This window comes from Scyliorhinus canicula, chromosome 7 (genome assembly GCF_902713615.1).
Source record: "Scyliorhinus canicula chromosome 7, sScyCan1.1, whole genome shotgun sequence".
Classification (NCBI taxonomy): domain Eukaryota; kingdom Metazoa; phylum Chordata; class Chondrichthyes; order Carcharhiniformes; family Scyliorhinidae; genus Scyliorhinus; species Scyliorhinus canicula.
In genome coordinates this window covers 1,760,869-1,783,345 of record NC_052152.1, presented here as the reverse complement: position 1 = coordinate 1,783,345, position 22,477 = coordinate 1,760,869, and the positions used below count along the sequence as shown (strand labels likewise).

The 22,477-nt window shown below is 49.2% G+C and overlaps 1 protein-coding gene across 1 annotated transcript in view; it reads right to left on the bottom strand.

The window, feature by feature from the left end:
* The window catches only part of LOC119968706 (ribosomal RNA processing protein 1 homolog B-like), a gene marked incomplete at its 5' end in the record, with an annotated part of 53,636 nt that extends 31,159 nt beyond the window's left edge, over positions 1–22,477 (bottom strand). The window contains 10 exons of the mRNA XM_038801306.1: positions 553–572; positions 739–836; positions 3,192–3,292; positions 10,349–10,536; positions 11,205–11,269; positions 11,623–11,755; positions 13,440–13,501; positions 17,015–17,100; positions 19,198–19,255; positions 22,304–22,477. Of these exons, the coding sequence (XP_038657234.1) occupies positions 553–572; positions 739–836; positions 3,192–3,292; positions 10,349–10,536; positions 11,205–11,269; positions 11,623–11,755; positions 13,440–13,501; positions 17,015–17,100; positions 19,198–19,255; positions 22,304–22,477 (985 nt within the window). The remainder of the gene's footprint in view (positions 1–552; positions 573–738; positions 837–3,191; positions 3,293–10,348; positions 10,537–11,204; positions 11,270–11,622; positions 11,756–13,439; positions 13,502–17,014; positions 17,101–19,197; positions 19,256–22,303) is intronic.

Below are 22,477 nucleotides of genomic sequence, written 5' to 3'. Positions count from 1 at the left end.
CTGGTCGCCTCATTTTAGGAAGGATGTGGAAGCTTTGGAAAAGGTGCAAAGGAGATTTACCAGGATGTTGTCTGGAATGGAGAGTAGGTCTTACGAGGAAAGGTTGAGGGTGCTAGGCCTTTTCTCATTAGAACGGAGAAGGATGAGGGGCGACTTGATAGAGGTTTATAAGATGATCAGGGGAATAGATAGAGTAGACAGTCAGATACTTTTCCCCAGTTGGAACAAACCATTACAAGGGGACATAAATTTAAGGTGAATGGTGGAAGATATAGGGGGGATGTCAGAGGTAGGTTCTTTACCCAGATAGTGGGGGCATGGAATGCACTGCCTGTGGAAGTAGTTGAGTCGGAAACATTAGGGACCTTCAAGCGGCTATTGGATGGGTACATGGATTAGGGTAGACTGATGGGGTGTAGATTAATCTGTTCTTAATCTAGGACAGAAGTTCGGCACAACATCGTGGGCTGAAGGGCCTGCTCTGTGCTGTATTTTTCTATGTTCTATAATATCTGCTTCCATCTCAAACTGGGTTAAGTTCTCCATCCTCACCTTCAGCTAAATCCCGGAACCTAGTGGGAAAAGAAAGGAACAGGGATTAGAGCAAGACAAACAAATCTGAGCAGTCACACAAATCTACAGTGTTACAGTTCCCAGGCTCTGTGAGCAATGGATGGGATTAGGGAGAAGGTTGGGAAGTGAAACGGACATTTGTTAAATGCTCAGAGAGGCACTTACTTTTTGACTAACTTGTAGAGACGCTTCCTGTTCTGGGCAGGAGTGCTTCCCTTGCTAGACAGCTGGAACAATCGATCAGCAAGTGCTGCATAGTCGAACTGTGCACAAATGAGAAACAACAACTTGAGGTTACATCATATTGCACATGCGTCACAGGGAAACAAAGACTGCTGTTATAAATGCATGATCTATTTCTACTTAACAGAAGCTGCGCATCCAAAAATCACTTCATTACTTGTAAAGAGCATTCTCGAAAAAGAGACACTTCTACAATACACGCCACTCGGAACTGCCACAGCATTGATATTAGAAGCAGAGTGGGTGGCACAGTGGTTAGCACTACTGCCTCACAGCGCCAAGAACCCAGGTTCAATTCTGACCTCAGCTGTGTGGAGTTTGCATGTTCTCCCTGTGTATGCATGGGTTTCCTCCGGGTGCTCTGGTTTCCTCCCATACTCCAAAGATGTGAAGTTTAGGCGGATTGGCAATGGTAAATTGCCCGTTAGTGGGTCGGAGGATTGGGCCAAGATGGGGTGCCCCTTCAGAGGATCGGTGCTGACTCAATAGGCAGAATGGTCTCTGCCTGCACTGTAGGGATTCTATGAGAACATTTTCGGAGCAGGGGAAGGTGGAATTGATTTCCGAACATCCCACACAATGTTCTCAAGCATTCCCCTGCTTTTGTTACAAAAATTACACATGCTTCAATGGAGAGTGGAGGTCGGGAACTTAAAGTCCAACAGACCATAGTTTTGACGCATGCAGACTGGGAGCAGGCATGGCCCCAGTCATAAGGCAGAGGAAGCAGACAGATGTTTGTAAATAAGGGGATGAAAGGCTATCAGGGGTTGGCAGGAATGTGGAGCTGAGGTTACAACAGATCAACCATGATCTTAATGAATGACGGAACAGGATTGAGGGGCTGAGTGGCGACTCTGCTCTTAACTCATCAGCTCGTATCAACTCATGCACACCTGTTATCCACTCTTAATCAAATTCAATCCAGGGACTGTACCAATCTTTAAGCCTGTATTTAACAGTCCCATCTACACCTATGACTAGATTGAATCTGCAACCCTCCATTAGGAAACCAGGCGTAAAGAATTAATTCATTTTATCTTCTTGATCCTGATCTTTGGAGTATTAGCATATTTGTAAAGTGGTAAACTCCAAGCTGCTTGCTGCAATTCTCTATTTCTCCTAATTCAATATTTAAAAAGAAAAATATTTTCAAAATGTGGGCATTGCGGGCTAGGCCCAGCATTTATTGCCCACCCCGGATTGCCCTTGAGAAGGTGGTGGTGAGCTGCCTTCCTGAACCGCTGCAGTCCATGTGGTGTAAGTGCACCCACATCACCAGAAGGATGTGGATGCTTTGGAGAGGGTGCAGTGGAGGTTCACCAGGATGTTGCCTGGTATGGAGGGTGCTAGCTATGAAGAAAGGTTGAGTAGATTAGGATTGTTTTCGTTGGAAAGACGGAGGTTGAGGGGGGACCTGATTGAGGTCTACAAAATTATGAGAGGTATGGGCAGGGTGGATAGCAACAAGCTTTTCCCAAGAGTGGGGGTGTCAGTTACAAGGGGTCACGATTTCAAGGTGAGAGGGGGAAAGTTTAGGGAGATGTGCGTGGAAAGTTTTTTACACAGAGGGTGGTGGGTGCCTGGAACGCTTTGCCAGCGGAGGTGGTAGAGGCGGGCACGATAGCATCATTTAGGAAGCATCTAGACGGCTATGTGAATGGGCGGGAACAGAGGGAAGTAGACCTTGGAAAATAGGCGACAGGTTTAGATAAAGGATCTGGATCGGCGTAGGCTGGGAGGGCCGAAGGGCCTGTTCCTGTGCTGTAATTTTCTTTGTTCACTGTGCTGTTAGGGAGGGAGTTCTAGGGTTTTGACCCAGCGACTGTGAGACAGGGTGATATATTTCCAAATGAAGCTGGAGGCTAGGTTTAGAGCACGCGTTAGTCAGGAAATAGCAATCAGTTCCCTTGAGTCAGTTGGGATTTACTGACAGTTGGACAGATTTTATCCTCATTTTATCTGGTGCTAGCCAGAAATGAGCAGGATTCAATTTGTTTTGATTGTAACACTGGTTTGCCAGTACCAAACCCAATGGGACTCAGCTACACTCTCAAGCAGCCAAGTCTATTGAAATGAAAATGAAAAAATGAAAATCGCTTATTGTCACGAGTAGGCTTCAATGAAGTTACTGTGAAAAGTCCCTAGTCGCCAAATTCCGGCACCTGTTCGGGGAGGTTGTTACGGGAATCGAACGGTGCTGCTGGCCTGCTTTCAAAGCCAGTGATTTAGCCCAGTGTGATGGGACAGTGCTGGATTCAAAGGTTTTTGCAAGGACTTAAAAAATGCACCGGTTTCACTGCTGAGCTGATTAACTCCATTCCAGGGACTGCTTGTGAAAATATCAATTTAAAGATATTAAAATCGAGCATTACCTGGAGGACAGGGCCGATATCGTCATCGTATCCAGACTGATTTGGGTTCTCGCCCTCTCCGTCCAGTTTCAGCATCTCATCACCTTTTTCAGGTGTGGAACCTGTGTGAATGTGAACAACCTGATTATACCACAGGCCAATTAAAACATTCTTCTGCACCCCGCTGTGCTTCAATCAATCAATCAGTTACTCTGCACCCCGCTGTGCTTCAATCAATCAATACGTTACTCTGCACCCCGCTGGGCTTCAATCAATCAATCAGTTACTCTGCACCCCGCTGTGCCTCAATCAATCAGTTACTCTGCACCCCGCTGGGCTTCAATCCGTTACTCTGCATCCCGCTGTGCTTCAATCAGTTACTCTGCACCCCGCTGTGCCTCAATCAATCAATCCGTTACTCTGCATCCCGCTGTGCTTCAATCAATCAGTTACTCTGCACCCCGCTGTGCTTCAATCAGTTACTCTGCACCCCGCTGGGCTTCAATCCGTTACTCTGCACCCCGCTGTGCTTCAATCAATCAATCAGTTACTCTGCACCCCGCTGTGCTTCAATCAGTTACTCTGCACCCCGCTGTGCTTCAATCAATCAATCCGTTACTCTGCACCCCGCTGTGCTTCAATCCGTTACTCTGCACCCCACTGTGCTTCAATCAATCAATCAGTTACTCTGCACCCCACAGGGCTTCAATCCGTTACTCTGCATCCCGCTGTGCTTCAATCAATCAATCAGTTACTCTGCACCCCGCTGGGCTTCAATCAATCAATCAGTTACTCTGCACCCCGCTGGGCTTCAATCAGTTACTCTGCACCCCGCTGGGCTTCAATCAGTTACTCTGCACCCCGCTGGGCTTCAATCCGTTACTCTGCACCACGCTGGGCTTCAATCCATTACTCTGCACCCCACTGTGCTTCAGTTACTCTGCACCCCGCTGTGCTTCAATCAGTTACTCTGCATCCCGCTGTGCTTCAATCCGTTACTCTGCATCCCGCTGGGCTTCAGTTACTCTGCACCCCACTGGGCTTCAGTTACTCTGCATCCCGCTGTGCTTCAATCAGTTACTCTGCACCCCGCTGTGCTTCAATCAGTTACTCTGCACCCCGCTGTGCTTCAATCAGTTACTCTGCACCCCGCTGTGCTTCAATCAATCAATCAGTTACTCTGCATCCCGCTGTGCTTCAATCAATCAATCAGTTACTCTGCATCCCGCTGTGCTTCAATCAGTTACTCTGCACCCCGCTGTGCTTCAATCAGTTACTCTGCACCCCGCTGTGCTTCAATCAATCAATCAATTACTCTGCATCCCGCTGTGCTTCAATCAGTTACTCTGCACCCCGCTGGGCTTCAGTTACTCTGCATCCCGCTGTGCTTCAATCAGTTACTCTGCACCCCGCTGTGCTTCAATCAGTTACTCTGCACCCCGCTGGGCTTCAATCAGTTACTCTGCACCCCGCTGGGCTTCAATCCGTTACTCTGCACCACGCTGGGCTTCAATCAGTTACTCTGCACCCCGCTGGGCTTCAATCAGTTACTCTGCACCCCGCTGGGCTTCAATCCGTTACTCTGCACCACGCTGGGCTTCAATCCATTACTCTGCACCCCACTGTGCTTCAGTTACTCTGCACCCCGCTGTGCTTCAATCAGTTACTCTGCATCCCGCTGTGCTTCAATCCGTTACTCTGCATCCCGCTGGGCTTCAGTTACTCTGCACCCCGCTGGGCTTCAGTTACTCTGCATCCCGCTGTGCTTCAATCAGTTACTCTGCACCCCGCTGTGCTTCAATCAGTTACTCTGCACCCCGCTGTGCTTCAATCAGTTACTCTGCACCCCGCTGTGCTTCAATCAATCAATCAGTTACTCTGCATCCCGCTGTGCTTCAATCAGTTACTCTGCACCCCGCTGTGCTTCAATCAGTTACTCTGCACCCCGCTGTGCTTCAATCAATCAATCAATTACTCTGCATCCCGCTGTGCTTCAATCAGTTACTCTGCACCCCGCTGGGCTTCAGTTACTCTGCATCCCGCTGTGCTTCAATCAGTTACTCTGCACCCCGCTGTGCTTCAATCAGTTACTCTGCACCCCGCTGGGCTTCAATCAGTTACTCTGCACCCCGCTGGGCTTCAGTTACTCTGCATCCCGCTGTGCTCCAATCAGTTACTCTGCACCCCGCAGGGCTTCAATCAGTTACTCTGCACCCCGCTGGGCGTCAATCCGTTACTCTGCACCCCGCTGGGCTTCAATCAATCAATCAGTTACTCTGCACCCCTCAGGGCTTCAATCCGTTACTCTGCACCCCGCTGGGCTTCAATCAATCAATCAGTTACTCTGCACCCCGCTGTGCTTCAATCAGTTACTCTGCACCCCGCAGTGCTTCAATCAGTTACTCTGCATCCCGCTGTGCTTCAATCAGTTACTTTGCATCCCGCTGGGCTTTAATCAGTTACTCTGCATCCCGCTGTGCTTCAGTTACTCAGCACCCCGCTGTGCTTCAATCAGTTACTATGCATCCCGCTGGGCTTCAATCAGTTACTCTGCATCCCACTGGGCTTCAGTTACTCAGCACCCCGCTGTGCTTCAATCAGTTACTATGCATCCCGCTGGGCTTCAATCAGTTACTCTGCATCCCGCTGGGCTTCAGTTACTCTGCATCCCGCTGTGCTTCAATCAGTTACTCTGCACCCCGCTGGGCTTCAATCAGTTACTCTGCACCCCGCTGTGCTTCAATCCGTTACTCTGCACCCCGCTGTGCTTCAGTTACTCTGCACCCCGCTGTGCTTCAATCAGTTACTCTGCACCCCGCTGTGCTTCAATCAGTTACTCTGCACTCCGCTGTGCTTCAATCAGTTACTCTGCAAGTTGTGCAGAGCTTCTGAAAGCACAATTGCTGAAAACCTTAAAAGGCAGCACCTGCTTCCCAACATTCCAGAGCCCCAACTAAAGGCTGACTCACAAGGCCTAATGGCCGCCTCCTGTTCCTATCCCTACGTTCCTAACTCCACTGGAAGAAATAAAAAAAAGGAAAATGTTGGATAAACGCATGGGGTCTGGCAGTATCTGTGGAGAGAAACCGAGTTAACATTTTGGATCTAAATGATCCTTCCACAGAACAGATCCTTCCAGCCTCGCCAGCATTTTGCTTCCATTAGAAGAGTCTGAGTGTGAAATAACTATCACAGCTCAGGCTCAGCTAGTGTTAGGAAAACGGTAATTTTAAGGGATTTATATTTGTATTGATAACAATAAGGTAGAGTTTTAAGTGGGTTTAATTTAATGTTTCTGTGCCTGGAAGCACAAAACCTGTACTTAGATTCATGCTGGACAAGTGTGTTTGTATGTATGGGGGTTGGTTTCAATTCCAACTGTGATTCTATTGTGTTTAGAGTGGGCCACTGCATGAAAGGTAAATAGGCCAGATGTAATAATCTTTATTGTCACAAGTAGGCTTACATTAACACTGTAATGAAGTTACAGTGAAAAGCACCGAGTCGCCACATTCCGGCGCCTGTTCGGGTACACGGAGAGTTCAGAATGTCCAATTCACCTAATAGCACGTCTTTCGGGACTTGTGGGAGGAAACCGGAGCGCCCGGAGGAAACCCACGCAGGCATGGGGAGAACATGCAGTGGATGTTGCTGAGCAACTGGAGGCCCCGTTAACAGAAAAAAATTCTTAGCTTAGCTGAATTTGATTGCAGTTAAAAACAAAATCTCAGGGAGTGAACATCTCTCAACTCTGCCATAAGAAAGACTGGACAAGACAGGAGCTGTGAAAAGGCAGGCCTCCTGAAGAACCAGTTATAGTGGGCCTGATCTCGAATAACGACGAGTCCGAATACAGGAGGGAGATAGAGAACCTGGTGGAGTGGTGCAGTGACAACAATCTCTTCCTCAATGCCAGCAAAACTAAAGAGCTGGTCATCGACTTCAGGAAGCAAAGTACTGGACACACCCCTGTCAGCATCAACGGGCCCGAGGTGGAGATGGTTAGCAGTTTCAAATTCCTAGGGGTGCACATCACCAAAAATCTGTCCTGGTCCACCCATGTTGACGCAATGACCAAGAAAGCACAACAGTGCCTATACTTCCTCAGGAAACTAAGGAAATTCAGCATGTCCACATTAACCCTTACCATCTTTTACAGATGCACCATAGAAAGCATCCTATCGGGCTGCATCACAGCCTGGTATGGCAACTGCTCGGCCCAGGTCCGCAAGGAACTTCAGAGAGTCGTGAACACCGCCCAGTCCATCACACGAACCTGCCTCCCATCCATGGACTCCATGTACACCTCCCCCTGCCTGGGGAAAGCGGGCAGCATAATCAAGGATCCCTCCCACCCGGCTTACTCACTTTTGCAACTTCTTCCATCGGGCAGGAGATACAAAAGTCTGAGAACACGCACGAACAGACTCAAAAACAGCTTCTTCCCCACCGTCACCAGACTCCTAAATGACCCTCTTATTGACTGACCTCATTAACACTACACCCTGTATGCTTCATCCGATGCCAGTGCTTATGTAGTTACATTGTATATCTTGTGTTGCCCTATTATGTATTTTCTTGAATTTTGTTTAATTCCCTTTTCTTCCCATGTACTGAATGATCTGTTGAGCTGCTCGCAGAAAAATACTTTTCACTGTACCTCGGTACACGTGACAATAAACAAATCCAACCCAATCCAACAGTCCAGATAACCAGGGAATTGGGACAGAGATCCAAGTTAAAGATATAATTACAGTAACCAGAAAATCAGACTTCAGAGGTAAATCAAAAGTTTTATGTCATTTTAATAGTCTAGGAATCGAGAGTTATAGTAATTGTGAATTGTTTGTACAGCAGTCAGGACAAAGAAATCCTAAAGAGGGTGGTGTAAAATCTGGACTGGATTCATGGTTCAAAGTGGAGTAGAAGCTTTGCTTAATTTAGAAAATCTGGATTGGATTTCAGAATGCAAACTGATGGAAAGTATGAATGTGAGAGATTTTAAAGCGTGTTTTTGGAGAGTGGAGCTTGCAAGTTCTCATGTGTGTTCAAAGGAACTTTATGTTAATGAGACCATTGTAGCTTAAGATGTACTTTGTGATTTGTGTTGATCTCACAAATCTGTATGCAATTGTTAAGCTCAGGGGGTAGTAAATGAATATTGTATCACAAAACAATTTTTAAATGTTTAATAAATGTTTTCTTCTTGTTATTAAAACTAATTAGTGGTCCTGTGATGATTCATCCATGTTTTATTTAAAAAAAAGTAAAACTTGCGGTCTTTAGAGCCAGGGTTCCATTCTGGGATCTTCCTGTTCTGCTAAAACATCAACTGGGATCGTAACATTAGGATACCTCCAGTTGTTGCAAATAATGTTCAGGCCCAAACATAAAGATTGTTTCTTTGGGTAAGATAAGGCAGAAGATTAATTGCACTCCTGTCCATTGACAGTGTCCCTGTGTAAACGATCCCAGAGAATCAGTGAGCAAAGGAAATTACAGCACAGGAACAAGCCCTCCGGCCCAAGCGACACTGCCCATCGACTGTGCTCCAGTGGAAATGATCCCAGAGAATCAGCGCGTCCAGTGTTCCTGTGGAACCAGCCCAGAGAATCAGTGCTTCCAGTGTTCCTGTGGCACCAGCCCAGAGAATCAGTGCGTCCAGTGTTCCTGTGGAACCAGCCCAGAGAATCAGTGCGTCCAGTGTTCCTGTGGAACCAGCCCAGAGAATCAGCGCGTCCAGTGTTCCTGTGGAACCAGCCCAGAGAATCAGTGCGTCCAGTGTTCCTGTGGAACCAGCCCAGAGAATCAGTGCGTCCAGTGTTCCTGTGGAACCAGTCCAGAGAATCAGTGCGTCCAGTGTTCCTGTGGAACCAGCCCAGAGAATCAGTGCGTCCAGTGTTCCTGTGGAACCAGCCCAGAGAATCAGTGCGTCCAGTGTTCCTGTGGAACCAGCCCAGAGAATCAGTGCGTCCAGTGTTCCTGTGGAACCAGTCCAGAGAATCAGTGCGTCCAGTGTTCCTGTGGAACCAGCCCAGAGAATCAGTGCGTCCAGTGTTCCTGTGGAACCAGTCCAGAGAATCAGTGCGTCCAGTGTTCCTGTGGAACCAGCCCAGAGAATCAGTGCGTCCAGTGTTCCTGTGGAACCAGCCCAGAGAATCAGTGCGTCCAGTGTTCCTGTGGAACCAGCCCAGAGAATCAGTGCGTCCAGTGTTCCTGTGGAACCAGCCCAGAGAATCAGTGCGTCCAGTGTTCCTGTGGAACCAGCCCAGAGAATCAGCGCGTCCAGTGTTCCTGTGGAACCAGCCCAGAGAATCAGCGCGTCCAGTGTTCCTGTGGAACCAGCCCAGAGAATCAGTGCGTCCAGTGTTCCTGTGGAACCAGCCCAGAGAATCAGTGCGTCCAGTGTTTTGTGGAACCAGCCCAGAGAATCAGTGCGTCCACACTGTCCATTGACATTGACACTGTTCTGTGAAACCGGTCTCGGAGAAGACAACATACAAACTGGAAATGTTCATTCTGTTTCTCTCTCCACAGGTTGCTGTCAGACAGACTGGGGCTTCCAGTTTTTTGTTTTGATTTTCTCAGTATTTAACCCTGTCAAGATCTCCGACTTGAAATGAATGAAAATCGCTTATTGTCACGAGCAGGCTTCAATGAAGTTACTGTGAAAAGCCCCTAGTCGCCACATTCCGGCACCTGTTCGGGGAGGCTGGTACAGGAATTGAACTGTGCTACTGGCCTGTCTTGGTCTGTTTTCAAAGCCAGCGATTTAGCCCAGTGTGCTAAACCAGCCCCTAGATTCCACCTCGGTAGGAACCACCTTCCTACGTCCCCAGCTGCTTCAAGAAGGCCACCATCATACCGGTGCCAAAGAAGAACCAGGCAACGTGCCTCAATGACTACCGTCCGGTGGCCCTGATTTAATAATTGCTTATTGTCACAAGTAGGCTTCAATGAAGTTACTGTGAAAAGCCCCTAAATGCCAACTCTGGCGCCTGTTCGGGGAGGCTGGTACGGGAATTGAACCGTGCTGCTGGCCTGCCTGGGTCTGCTTTCAAAGCCAGCGATTTAGCCCTATGCTAAACCAGCCCCCTTTACATATTTTGGTGAGATCTTTGGCCCATTGCTTGCACCTGGACAACAGGTGTCACATTTCACACGAGATGATTCCTTACCATTTATGTTAGGTGGCATTTTCACTGTGGCTGGGCCTTCCTCCTCGATGTTTGAATTAAGCTCCTCACATACACTGCTCTCCTGCTCATCACACTGAAGTTCATTCATTAAATCCTCAATAGCAAAAGGTGCCTGGTCTGCAATCATTTCGAAGATTCCCTGCGAGACGACATGAAACAAAACTCGACTGCAACACAGCACAGTCAAGGACAAGAATTAAAACACAATAACACACCAGACCCGGTTAGACGTGGCAAACAAAATATCGGACCCGGTTAAACGTGGCAAACAAGACGTTAAACGCGGCAATAACACACCGGACCCGGTTAAATACGGCATGTGATGTGATCAGTTAACCATGGTATTAACACACCGGGATTTGATTGGTTAATCATGGTAGTAACACACCAGGATTCGAACAGTTTAAAACGGTAACACACCAGACTCCAACTGTCTGAACACATCAATAATATATCCCATCCCTCGGAGTCACTGGCTGTATCCAGCCATACCCGAGGTTCGGTCAGTGTCCGTACAATATGCTGCCCGGTTTGGGAAGCAGCTCGAGACTGCTCAGCTGTCCATAGATGAGTTCAGTGTTGGCATCCTACCCCAGAAAGGAGCGGAGGTACCACTCTACTCTGGGGCAGAGTTCGAAGTGCGGTCCTGTCCTGGAGGGGGATGCGGGTGTGCAGCATCATCCCAGAAAAAAAGCTTTGGGATATGCTGCCACACTACCCGGGAGCAGAGCTCAGGGATTCTACCCTGCCTTGGAGGGGAGATGGGGGATTATAGTGGCTACAATAATACACACACACAGTACAGAGACTGACATGCTGACAGATAAATACATACTCTTTGGTTTTGGCAGCAATTCGACAGTAAGGATCAATAAACTTCAGGTTCTGTTCAGCAGACAACTGAGGCAAAGTAAAGGAAAATTCTGTTACAGCACATCAGTCACAGGTTTCATTGTGTATTAGTCACAACATGATATCAATACAGCTAACATTAATCAAACTCATTGCAGATGGAAACAGAATAAAAAAGGTGACTGGAACCTTAGACAACTTTAGCTGATTAGAATGAAGCTTTCAATCCCAGTTGAATTGTAGATGTGCCAGAGTTCACTAAAGGCACTGTCCTGTTGTAGAACAGTCTCACTGACATCACAACAGACTCTGTCGATGCTGAGAACCAGTGATTATGACAGGATTGCAGAGTCGGAGCTCGTCAAGAAGCTCCACCCCTTCAGAAATTGCATTTTCTTTACCTGCTGCGCACCAACTGTTGCCAGTTCTTGCAGGTAGATGTCAATGAAATGGAAGCGGATTCCACTGACTGCTGTGTTGCTGACAGGATTTAACACCTCGCTTGTCACACAGCTTAGAAAACGGCTGACAACACTGTAGAGAGAAACAGAAAGGTTCACTTCAGCAATCAAACATCCAGTCCCAGTCAATTGCACTGAAACGACAGTGAGCTCTGTTCACTAATCAATAACAACCACAAGATTTTTTTCTCCAATAGTTTCTTACAAATGATAACAGTATCAGCAGCACGGTAGCACAATGGTCAGCACTACGGCTTCACAGTGCCAGGGTCCCCGGTTCGATTCCCGGCTTGGGCCACTGTCTGTGCCGAGTCTGCACGTTCTCCCCTTGTCTGCGTGGGTTTCCTCCGGGTGCTCCGGTTTCCTCCCACAAGTCCCGAAAGACGTGCTGTTAGGTAATTTGGACATTCTGAACTCTCCGTGTACCCGAACAGGAGCCGGCCGGAATGTGGCAACTAGGGGCTTTTCACAATAACTTCTTTGTAGTGTTAATGTACGCCTACTTGTGACAATAAATATTATTATTATAGGTATATTCAGCTGTCTGGCTTTGGCAACACTGCAGTTGCAGAGGTTACATAGAACATAGAATTTACAGTGCATAAGGAGGCCATTTGGCCCATCGAGCCTGCACCGGCCCTTGGAAAGAGCACCCCACTTAATCCCACAACTCTGTACCATACCCATAACCCAGCAACCCCACACAACCCGTTCGGACACCAAGGGAAATTTAGCATGGTACCCACACAGACATGGGGAGAACGTGCAGACTCAGCACCGACAGTGACCCAGCGGAGAAGCGAACCCGGGACCCTGGCATGGTGAAGTAACGGTGCTAACCACTGTGCTACCGTGCCACCCACCAGATGTAGCACTTTGGGGCGAAATAAATCAAGGAAATAGGGGGAAAGCGGGATTAGGTTATTGAGTTGGAGGATCAGCCATGATCATAATGAATGGTGGGCTAGGCTCGAGGGGCTGAATGGCCTACTCCTGCTCCTATTCTCTATGTCTCCCTGAGCTGGACCAGTGGTGTTCTGGTATTCACAGGTTGTTGTGAATTAAAGCTTGTGGGTGTTTAATTGCTGCCGCCGGTGGGTTTCTGACCGTCCAGCTGGGCCCTGTGCCTCACTCCCCCAGGACCCTGCTCCCTGACCCAGCACAGTCCAGGCTCCTGGAACACTGCACAGGTTACGCCTCATACATGCCCCATTACACTGCCTTTGAAGTCTATGCCTATGACGGAAGAGTTTAATTATTAATTTTAAATCAATGCAGATCCATAGAATTTTTGAAGAGTTACGGAATTGCACCTGGATCAGAGTGCTCCATCAGCCCCGGTGGAAGGAACCCAAGTATCAGTCAGGACACTGTGTTTACTAGGTTACACTTTGATTATTGCCCAGATGGCAAACATACTCACTTTAACTTATCCTGTAGAAATCCTGGCATTACAATTTTGCAAAAGCCGATTATGGTGTGAGATTGAGATGGTCATGCAGGCAATGTGATCAGCACTGCCCAATAGAAGGCACAGGGATCATGGCAGAGGTGCAAACCCGCACTGGCATCAGCTGACAGGGACATGCCAATGAAGTCAGCACTGAAGGAGAAACACTGCGTACACAGTACTGGACAGTGCGAGCAGAGTGAACATGCACACTGCTCATGGCGTCTGGTCAATTGGCACCAGGAGCGAGTGTTGGCAATTCCTGTGCAAAAACACTGCCTGAAGGATCATTTAAAGTTCTACTCACCTGTCATCCCAGCTCATGCTCTTCAATACCTCCAAAAACTGCCTCAGCATCAAGCGGATAAGCTGTGGGGAAAGGGAACAATATCAATAAGTCACAATTCTCCCTGCAGCTTAACTTTCTTCACTTTAAACACTGCTTTCCCGATGGCTCAACACAGAGCATCCCCAGCGTTTAGGGAGCTGGACCATAAACATCAGGAGATTCTAGGGTTTAATCCCAAATCACCGTTGACTGACCCCATTTTGGCCAGAACAGCACGGTAGCACAGTGGTTAGCACCGTTGCTTCACAGCTCCAGGGTCCCAGGTTCGATTCCGGCTTGGGTCACTGTCTGTGTGGAGTCTGCACATCCTCCCAGTGTGTGCGTGGGTTTCCTCCGGGTACTCCGGTTTCCTCCCACAGTCCAAAGATGTGCAGGTTAGGTGGATTGGCCATGATAAATTGCCCTTAGTGTCCAAAATTGCCCTTAGTGTTGGGTGGGGTTACTGGGTTATGGGGATAGGGTGGGGGTGTTGACCTTGGGTAGGATGCTCTTTCCAAGAGCCAGTGCAGACTCGATGGGCCGAATGGCTTCCTTCTGCACTGTAAATTCTATGATATCTATGATAGTTAAGGAAAAAGGAATGAAATCATAGACATACATACAAGATAGGGGCAGGAGGCCTTTTGGCCCTTCGAGCCTGCTCCGCCATTCATCACGAACATGGCTGATCATCCAACTCAATACCCTACCCCTCCTTTCTCCCCATCGCCTTTGATCCCATTCTCCCCAAGTGCTATATCCAGCCACCTCTTGAATATATTCAAAGTTTGAGCATCAACTACTTCCTGTGGTAATGAATTCCACAGGCTCACCGCTCTTTGGCTGAAGAAATGTCTCCTTATCTCTGTCCGAAATGGTTTACCCTGAATCCTCAGGCTGTGACCCCTGGTTCTGGACACACCCATCATTGGTAACATCTTCCCTACATCTACCCTGTCCAGTCCCGTTTTCTCTATGAGATCCCCCCCCCCCACTCATTCTTCTGAACTCCAGTGAGAACAATCCCAACCTAGTCAATCTCTCCTCATGTGACAGTCCTGCCATCCCTGGAATCAGTCTGGTAAACCGTTGCTGCACTCCCTCGAGAGCAAGAACATCCTTCCTCAGAGAAGGAGACCAAAACTGCACACAGTACTCCAGGTGTGGCCTCACCAAGGCCCTGTACAATTGCAGGAACACATCCCTGCTTCTATACTGGAAACCTCTCACAATGAAGGCCAACATACCATTAGCCTGCTTTACCGCCTGCTGCACCTGCATGCTTACCTTCAGCGACTGGTGCACAAGGACACCCAGGTTCCACTCTTTACTAATCAGTGGCTGTTCCTGGATCTCAGCTGAGGTGGCATCAGACACAGGTATGATAACCTATCACTGAATAGCAAGCCAAAATTACCCAAAGGTAGGTCAATCAGGGTAGCTTTGCAACAGCGCCAGCGGCGGGAACCCGGCCAGCGGCGGGAACCCAGCCAGCGGCGGGAACCCAGCCAGCGGCGGGAACCCAGCCAGCGGCGGGAACCCAGCCAGCGGCGGGAACCCAGCCAGCGGCGGGAACCCAGCCAGCGGCGGGAACCCAGCCAGCGGCGGGAACCCAGCCAGCGGCGGGAACCCAGCCAGCGGCGGGAACCCAGCCAGCGGCGGGAACCCAGCCAGCGGCGGGAACCCAGCCAGCGGCGGGAACCCAGCCAGCGGCGGGAACCCAGCCAGCGGCGGGAACCCAGCCAGCGGCGGGAACCCAGCCAGCGGCGGGAACCCAGCCAGCGGCGGGAACCCAGCCAGCGGCGGGAACCCAGCCAGCGGCGGGAACCCAGCCAGCGGCGGGAACCCAGCCAGCGGCGGGAACCCAGCCAGCGGCGGGAACCCAGCCAGCGGCGGGAACCCAGCCAGCGGCGGGAACCCAGCCAGCGGCGGGAACCCAGCCAGCGGCGGGAACCCAGCCAGCGGCGGGAACCCAGCCAGCGGCGGGAACCCAGCCAGCGGCGGGAACCCAGCCAGCGGCGGGAACCCAGCCAGCGGCGGGAACCCAGCCAGCGGCGGGAACCCAGCCAGCGGCGGGAACCCAGCCAGCGGCGGGAACCCAGCCAGCGGCGGGAACCCAGCCAGCGCCGGGAACCCAGCCAGCGCCGGGAACCCAGCCAGCGCCGGGAACCCAGCCAGCGCCGGGAACCCAGCCAGCGCCGGGAACCCAGCCAGCGCCGGGAACCCAGCCAGCGCCGGGAACCCAGCCAGCGCCGGGAACCCAGCCAGCGCCGGGAACCCAGCCAGCGCCGGGAACCCAGCCAGCGCCGGGAACCCAGCCAGCGCCGGGAACCCAGCCAGCGCCGGGAACCCAGCCAGCGCCGGGAACACAGCCAGCGCCGGGAACACAGCCAGCGCCGGGAACACAGCCAGCGCCGGGAACACAGCCAGCGCCGGGAACACAGCCAGCGCCGGGAACACAGCCAGCGCCGGGAACACAGCCAGCGCCGGGAACACAGCCAGCGCCGGGAACACAGCCAGCGCCGGGAACACAGCCAGCGCCGGGAAACACAGCCAGCGCCGGGAACACAGCCAGCGCCGGGAACACAGCCAGCGCCGGGAACACAGCCAGCGCCGGGAACACAGCCAGCGCCGGGAACACAGCCAGCGCCGGGAACACAGCCAGCGCCGGGAACACAGCCAGCGCCGGGAACACAGCCAGCGCCGGGAACACAGCCAGCGCCGGGAACACAGCCAGCGCCGGGAACACAGCCAGCGCCGGGAACACAGCCAGCGCCGGGAACACAGCCAGCGCCGGGAACACAGCCAGCGCCGGGAACACAGCCAGCGCCGGGAACACAGCCAGCGCCGGGAACACAGCCAGCGCCGGGAACACAGCCAGCGCCGGGAACACAGCCAGCGCCGGGAACACAGCCAGCGCCGGGAACACAGCCAGCGCCGGGAACACAGCCAGCGCCGGGAACACAGCCAGCGCCGGGAAGGCACTTTTAGGAGTGAAAAGTTGGGGCGGGAGAGGGAAGTGGAGCAAATTTACAGCTTCTCCTTTTCTGACAATGAAATCAGTTTTGGTGGGTTGTGGCTGCCGTGCAGGTGGGAGACTAGGGATAGTGAGGGAAAAAGGTGAGAACTGGCAGCAAACACAACTAGTCTCAACCTGTGAGATACTGAGAAAATTCAAAACCAACAAGTTACTCTGACCTAGGGAGCTAACTTTTAGAGAGAGAATGGTGATGTATGTTTAGCGAATGGCCCCACGAGGCAACTTCCCCACAACTTTCCGATGAATAGAAGCAGCAAATCAGTAGCAGTCTCCACATTCTGGCAGATCAGTTAAACCTCGGTATTACACAACCCTGTCAGCCTGGAACATGGCACTAATCTTCAGTCTGAGTTATGACTAAAGAATAGCACGAACCTTGGAGCCACATCTCTCAGGGGTCCCTTTCTCACTGACATTAGAGATGTAGCTGAGTAACCAACATGAGCAGATATCCTTGGTGTCAATACAATGACTGCCCGAGTCTGAGCATTAGGGAAAGGGAACTCAATCTCACCATGTAGAATTTATCCAGGCGGAGACGATCGATTCCATTCCACTCCCGATTCATCGTCTGAAAGAATGTCTCCATAAAAAGGAACTCTGCAGGAGGGTAAGAAATAGGACTGCTCAGTACATCCATGTTAAATCAAGGACCAAAACAGGCCCCACTGGAGATAGTCACAGGTTGGCAAGCATTTCTATTCTGACTGCATCAGTCCTTTCAGATGCCATACTTGGAGACTTCTCTCTTCTATGCTCATTCAGCGCCGTTCTCTGAATTTCACCCTGTACATCCATTGACAAGGTTTCAGTTCCTCCAATCCATGATCACAAAGACCAACGGTCATTTCCTATTATCAAATTGTTGCACTGGGGATATAGAGGGGGCTTTAAACTGAATAGTTGGGGTTCACTTGAGGGAATATTTGGAAAGTTGAAGAGAAAGGACAAGACAATAGCGCAGAGAAGCGATACAGGGTCCCAGGTTCGATTCCCGGCTTGGGTCACTGTCTGTACGGAGTCTGCACGTTCTCCCCGTGTCTGCGTGGGTTTCCTCCGGGTGCTCCGGTTTTCTCCCACAAGTCTGACCCACTGACCGGCAGCACAGGAGAGCATTGTGGATAGCACAATCGCTTCACAGCTCCAGGGTCCCAGGTTCGATTCCGGCTTGGGTCACTGTCTGTGCGGAGTCTGCACATCCTCCCCGTGTGTGCGTGGGTTTCCTCCGGGTGCTCCGGTTTCCTCCCACAGTCCAAAGATGTGCAGGTTAGGTGGATTGGCCATGATAAAATTACCCTTAGTGTCCCTTAGTGTTGGGTGGGGTTACTGGGTTATGGGGATAGGGTGGATGTGTTAACCTTGGGTAAGGTGCTCTTTCCAGGAGCCGGTGCAGACTCGATGGGCCGAATGGCCTCCTTCTGCACTGTAAATTCTATGAGTCAAGTCCCGAAAGACGCGCTATGAGGTAATTTGGACACTGTGTACCCGAACAGGTGCTGGAATGTGGCGACTAGGGGCTTTTCACAGTAACTTCATTGCAGTGTTAATGTAAGCCTACTTGTGACAATAAAGATTATTATTATTATAATCAGAGTGTGACAGGAAGGACGTTCAGAGGGCAAGTACAAAAGAGTTACACATAGGTTAAGGGGCAAGAGGGCAGAAGTAGATTTATGCTGTCCAAATGTTACTGTCGTGCAGTAGTCAGAATGCCAGATTGCAGACGATCACAATTCATCCTACAGGACAAAAGGGCGCTGAATAAATGTAAGCTAATTCTGACTGACCAAGGCTATGCCATGAAGACGGCAATGGGGAAATGTTGACAACCCATTTTCTAGATAATTCAAAAAAAGCACCTGGCCGTAACATATCCCTTTTGTTTGCAGAGAACAGGTCCCCATGTGTGTCATTTCTAGCAGTGAAAATGAGAGTTATGATATTAAATTGTTTATTGGTGTACTCGGGTTCCTGTTGTACCTTTGCTGTATATGCTATTCCATGCATCATTTATCGCTCTGACTGACCATTATTGCCTGGTGTATCATGTGTCATTTGTTTTGGTTCTGATTCACGTTCAAATAATAACTACGAAAAGTGAAATCTTGCTGGCAATTTCATTTGGGGGTCATCCAGTAACTGTGGCTATTTGGTTTTTGCCTTGTTTCTGCAGCCCATGTCCTTCTAAGTGGTGGAGGTGATAAGATCTCCCCAGATCCCTACCGTCTCAAGTATGCAGCTAACTGTCTCAACACCATTCATACAGCTCGCTTCTGCACTTTTCCATGGCAATCAATCCAATACTCTTACCCCATTACCTGCCCCCACCGCTACATAATTAACAACTTGCGTCTCTGGAGCACGATATTGTGCTTCTTCTATCGGGCAGGAGATACAAAAGTTTGAGAACTCGCCCAAACAACCTCAAAAACAGCTTCTTCCCCGCTGTTACCAGACTCCTAAACGACCCTCTTCTGGACTGACCTCATTAACACTGCACCCTGTATGCTTCATCCGATGCTGGTGTTATGTAGTTACATTGTGTACCTTGTGTTGCCCTATTATGTATTTTATTTTATTTCCTTTTCATGTACTTATGATCTGCTGAGCTGCTCACAGAAAAATACTTTTCACTGTACCTCGGTACACGTGACAATAAACAAAATCCTATTGGGAGACAGAATAAAGGCAACTTACTGGCATCCAGATTTTTGAACGTGTGTATGAGCTGGGAAATGGAATTTGCCAATTCTTCCTGTAAGAAACAGCAGAGGTTTTAATGAGTTTAACCACAAGAGCTGAAAACTCTCACTGTGAAATAATTCCCCCTGTGCTCACCAGCTGAAGAGTGTGCAGATATATACGTGTAGTTCGTAATAGCTGTCCCAGCGCCATTACCATCTATGGCGCTGAAACAATCAAGTTTCTGTAGCATATATTTTCAGACCCAGCAGCATCATTCGCCCCCACAAACACATTTTGTTTCCCCTATGATCTGGATGCCCCATTTAGTGGCAGATACCAAGTACAACAGAGAGCCAAGTTTCATAGTAAACCAGAGAATCAAAAGCAGAAATAGGACGGCACGGCAGCACAGTGGTTAGCATTGTTGCTTCAGCACGCCAGGGACCCCGGGTTCGATTCCCAGCTTGGGTCACTGTATGTACGGAGCCTGCACGTTCTTCCCTGTTGTGGGGGTTTCCTCCCAGTGTTATTGTAAACCTACTAGTGACACTAATAAAGATGATTAAATACTGGACAATCTCAGCAGGCCTGACGACATCTATGGCGAGAAAAGGGAGCTAACGTTTCGAATCTGGATGACTCCTGTAAAAGCAAACAGAGAATCCTTGATTTAATCCTTGGCTCAATACCAGGCGAGGCAGAAAGCTCCAACAGAGGGCGCCACAGCATGGGAGAAAAGTCCAGTTGAGGTTCACTGTCTGCCCCTTGCTGTTTGGCGGTATTGATCCAAATGGCACAGGGTTAGCCGCCAGCTTCTCTGGACCAGGCCTCCGATCAGAAACACAAGAATTAGGAGAAGTCGGTCATTTGGCTCCTCGTCTTGCCCTTAATAGTCTTGTCGTTACGGGCCCTCTTGGAAGGAATGATCACAGCATGCTAGAATTTCAAATACAGACTGGGCGGGAGAAGACAGAGTAGCATACTCGAGTTTTAGCGTTGGGCAGAGGTAATTATACAGGCCTGAGGAAAGAGTTGGCCCAAGTAGACTGGGGACAGATAATTGAAGGGAGGGCGGTTGAGGAATAATGGTGGATGTTCAGGGAAATATTAAACACCTCTCAATTAAAGCACACTGCAGAGGGAAAGTGGAATTTTAAAAAGGCGTAAAACGTTCCATGGCTAAATAAGGAAGTCAAGGAAGGGATAAAGGCAGAAACTAGGACATACCATACTGCAGAAGCTGGTGGTAAGCTGCAGAATTGGCGGAACTTTACAATTCAGCTAAAGGCTACTAAAAATAAAATTAAAAGAGCCAAGATGAACGACGAATGGAAACTGACAAAACATAAATACCGATACCAGAAGCTTCTATAAGTATATAAAGACAAAGGGAATAGCTAAAGTAAATGTTGGCCCTTTAGAGGATAATACTGGTGAGGTAATAATGGGGAACACAGACGGCGGAGGCACTGAACCAATCTCTTGCCTCTCTCTTCACAGTTGGTGCAACAACCATCACTCGGGAGACAGTATTGAATAAAGTGATGGGATTAAGGGGAGAGAAGGTCTCCGGGACCTGATGGCCTGCACCCTACTGTATTAAGGGAGGTGGCAGCGTTGATAGTGGACGTACTGGTTGATATTTCAGAATTCCATGGAATCTGGAAGGGTCCTGATGGATTGGAAACATGCTAATGTGACGCACCTATTCAAAATGGGAGAGGGGCAAAAAGTAGGAAACTATACAGCGGTTAGCGTGACCTCTGTGGTGGGGAAGTCACTGGAATCAGTCATTAAGGAGGAGACGACTGAACATTTGGAAAGACAAAGGTCAATCCACAGTTGTCAGCATGGTTTTATGAGGGGAACGTCATGCTTCATAAACTTGTTTGAGTTCTTTGAAGACTTAACCAGCAAGGTAGATAATGGAAAACCTGTGGATGTGATGTACCTTGACTTCCAGAAGGCGTTTGGTAAGGTGCTGCATAAAAGACTGATCCAGAATATGGGGTTATAGGGGATCGGGGAAGTTATAGATTGGATTGAGGATTGGCTGACTGACAGAAAGCAGAGGGTCGGGATAAATGGGCCCTTCTCTGGCTGGCGAACTGTAACTAGCGAAGGTGCCGCAGGGGTCAGTCCTCGGACCTCAACTGTTTACAATCTATATAAATGATCTTCAAGCAGGGACACAGTAACAGAGCAAAATTTGTGGGAAGACAGGCAGTGAAGAGGAGATAAATATTTTACAGACAGATGTAGATAGCCAAGGAGATTGGGCTAAAATCTGGCAGGTGAAGTTTAATGGAATAAGTGTCAGGTCCATTTGGCCGAAAAAATAGAAAGGCAAATTATCGAAATGGAAAGCAGATTCAAGATGCATCTGGGCAGAGGAATCTCGATGTCTTTGTTAATAAATCGGTACGCAGGTACAGCGTGTAATTAAAAAGGCAAATGGAATGTTAGCGCTAATTGCAAAATGACTGGAGTACAAAAGTAGAAGTTTTGTTGCAATTGTATCAGGTTTTGGTGAGACCACACCTGGAGTAGTGTGTCCAGTTTTGGTCTCCTTATTTGAGGAAGGATAATAATAATCGCTTGTCACGAGTAGGCTTCAATGAAGTTACTGTGAAAAGCCTGTGGATGTGGTGGCATTGGAAGCAATCTAGAACGGGAGGTCACAGATATAGGTTGAGAGGCGGTAGATTTAGAACTGAGATGAGGATGAACTACTTCTCGCAGAGGGTGGTGAATTTGTGGAACTCGCTGCCCCATAGTGCGGTGGAATCTGAGTCATTAAATGATTTCAAGAAGATAGATATATTTCTGATAGAAAACAGGTAAAAGAGATATGGGTAACAGATGGGGAGGTGGATTTGAGACCAGGAATAGATCAGCCATGATCTGATCGAATGGCAGAGCAGGCTCGAAGGGCTGAATTGTCGACTTGTGCTCCGAATTCCTAAGAACGAATTCAAATGCAATTATATCCTTTCTTGAGAACGAAACTATATACAGTACCTCTCAAGGGAGCTGGCAACCCCAAACACCATTTCTGCTGCCCCCATTGGGGATTATAGGCCATAGTTTGGGAAATTCTGCTGGAACAATGTCTTACCTGTAAGACAGGTTTGTCCTGCATCCACATGCAGTAGAAGATGCCCTTCCATATTTTCAGTAACTCCTCCTGGCTGAAACCACCTAAACAAAAAACAGAACTTGTGTGAATTGAATCGAGTGCAAAAGAAGGAGTTTGGCGAGTGAACTGTCTGCGTGGGTTTCCTCCGGGGGC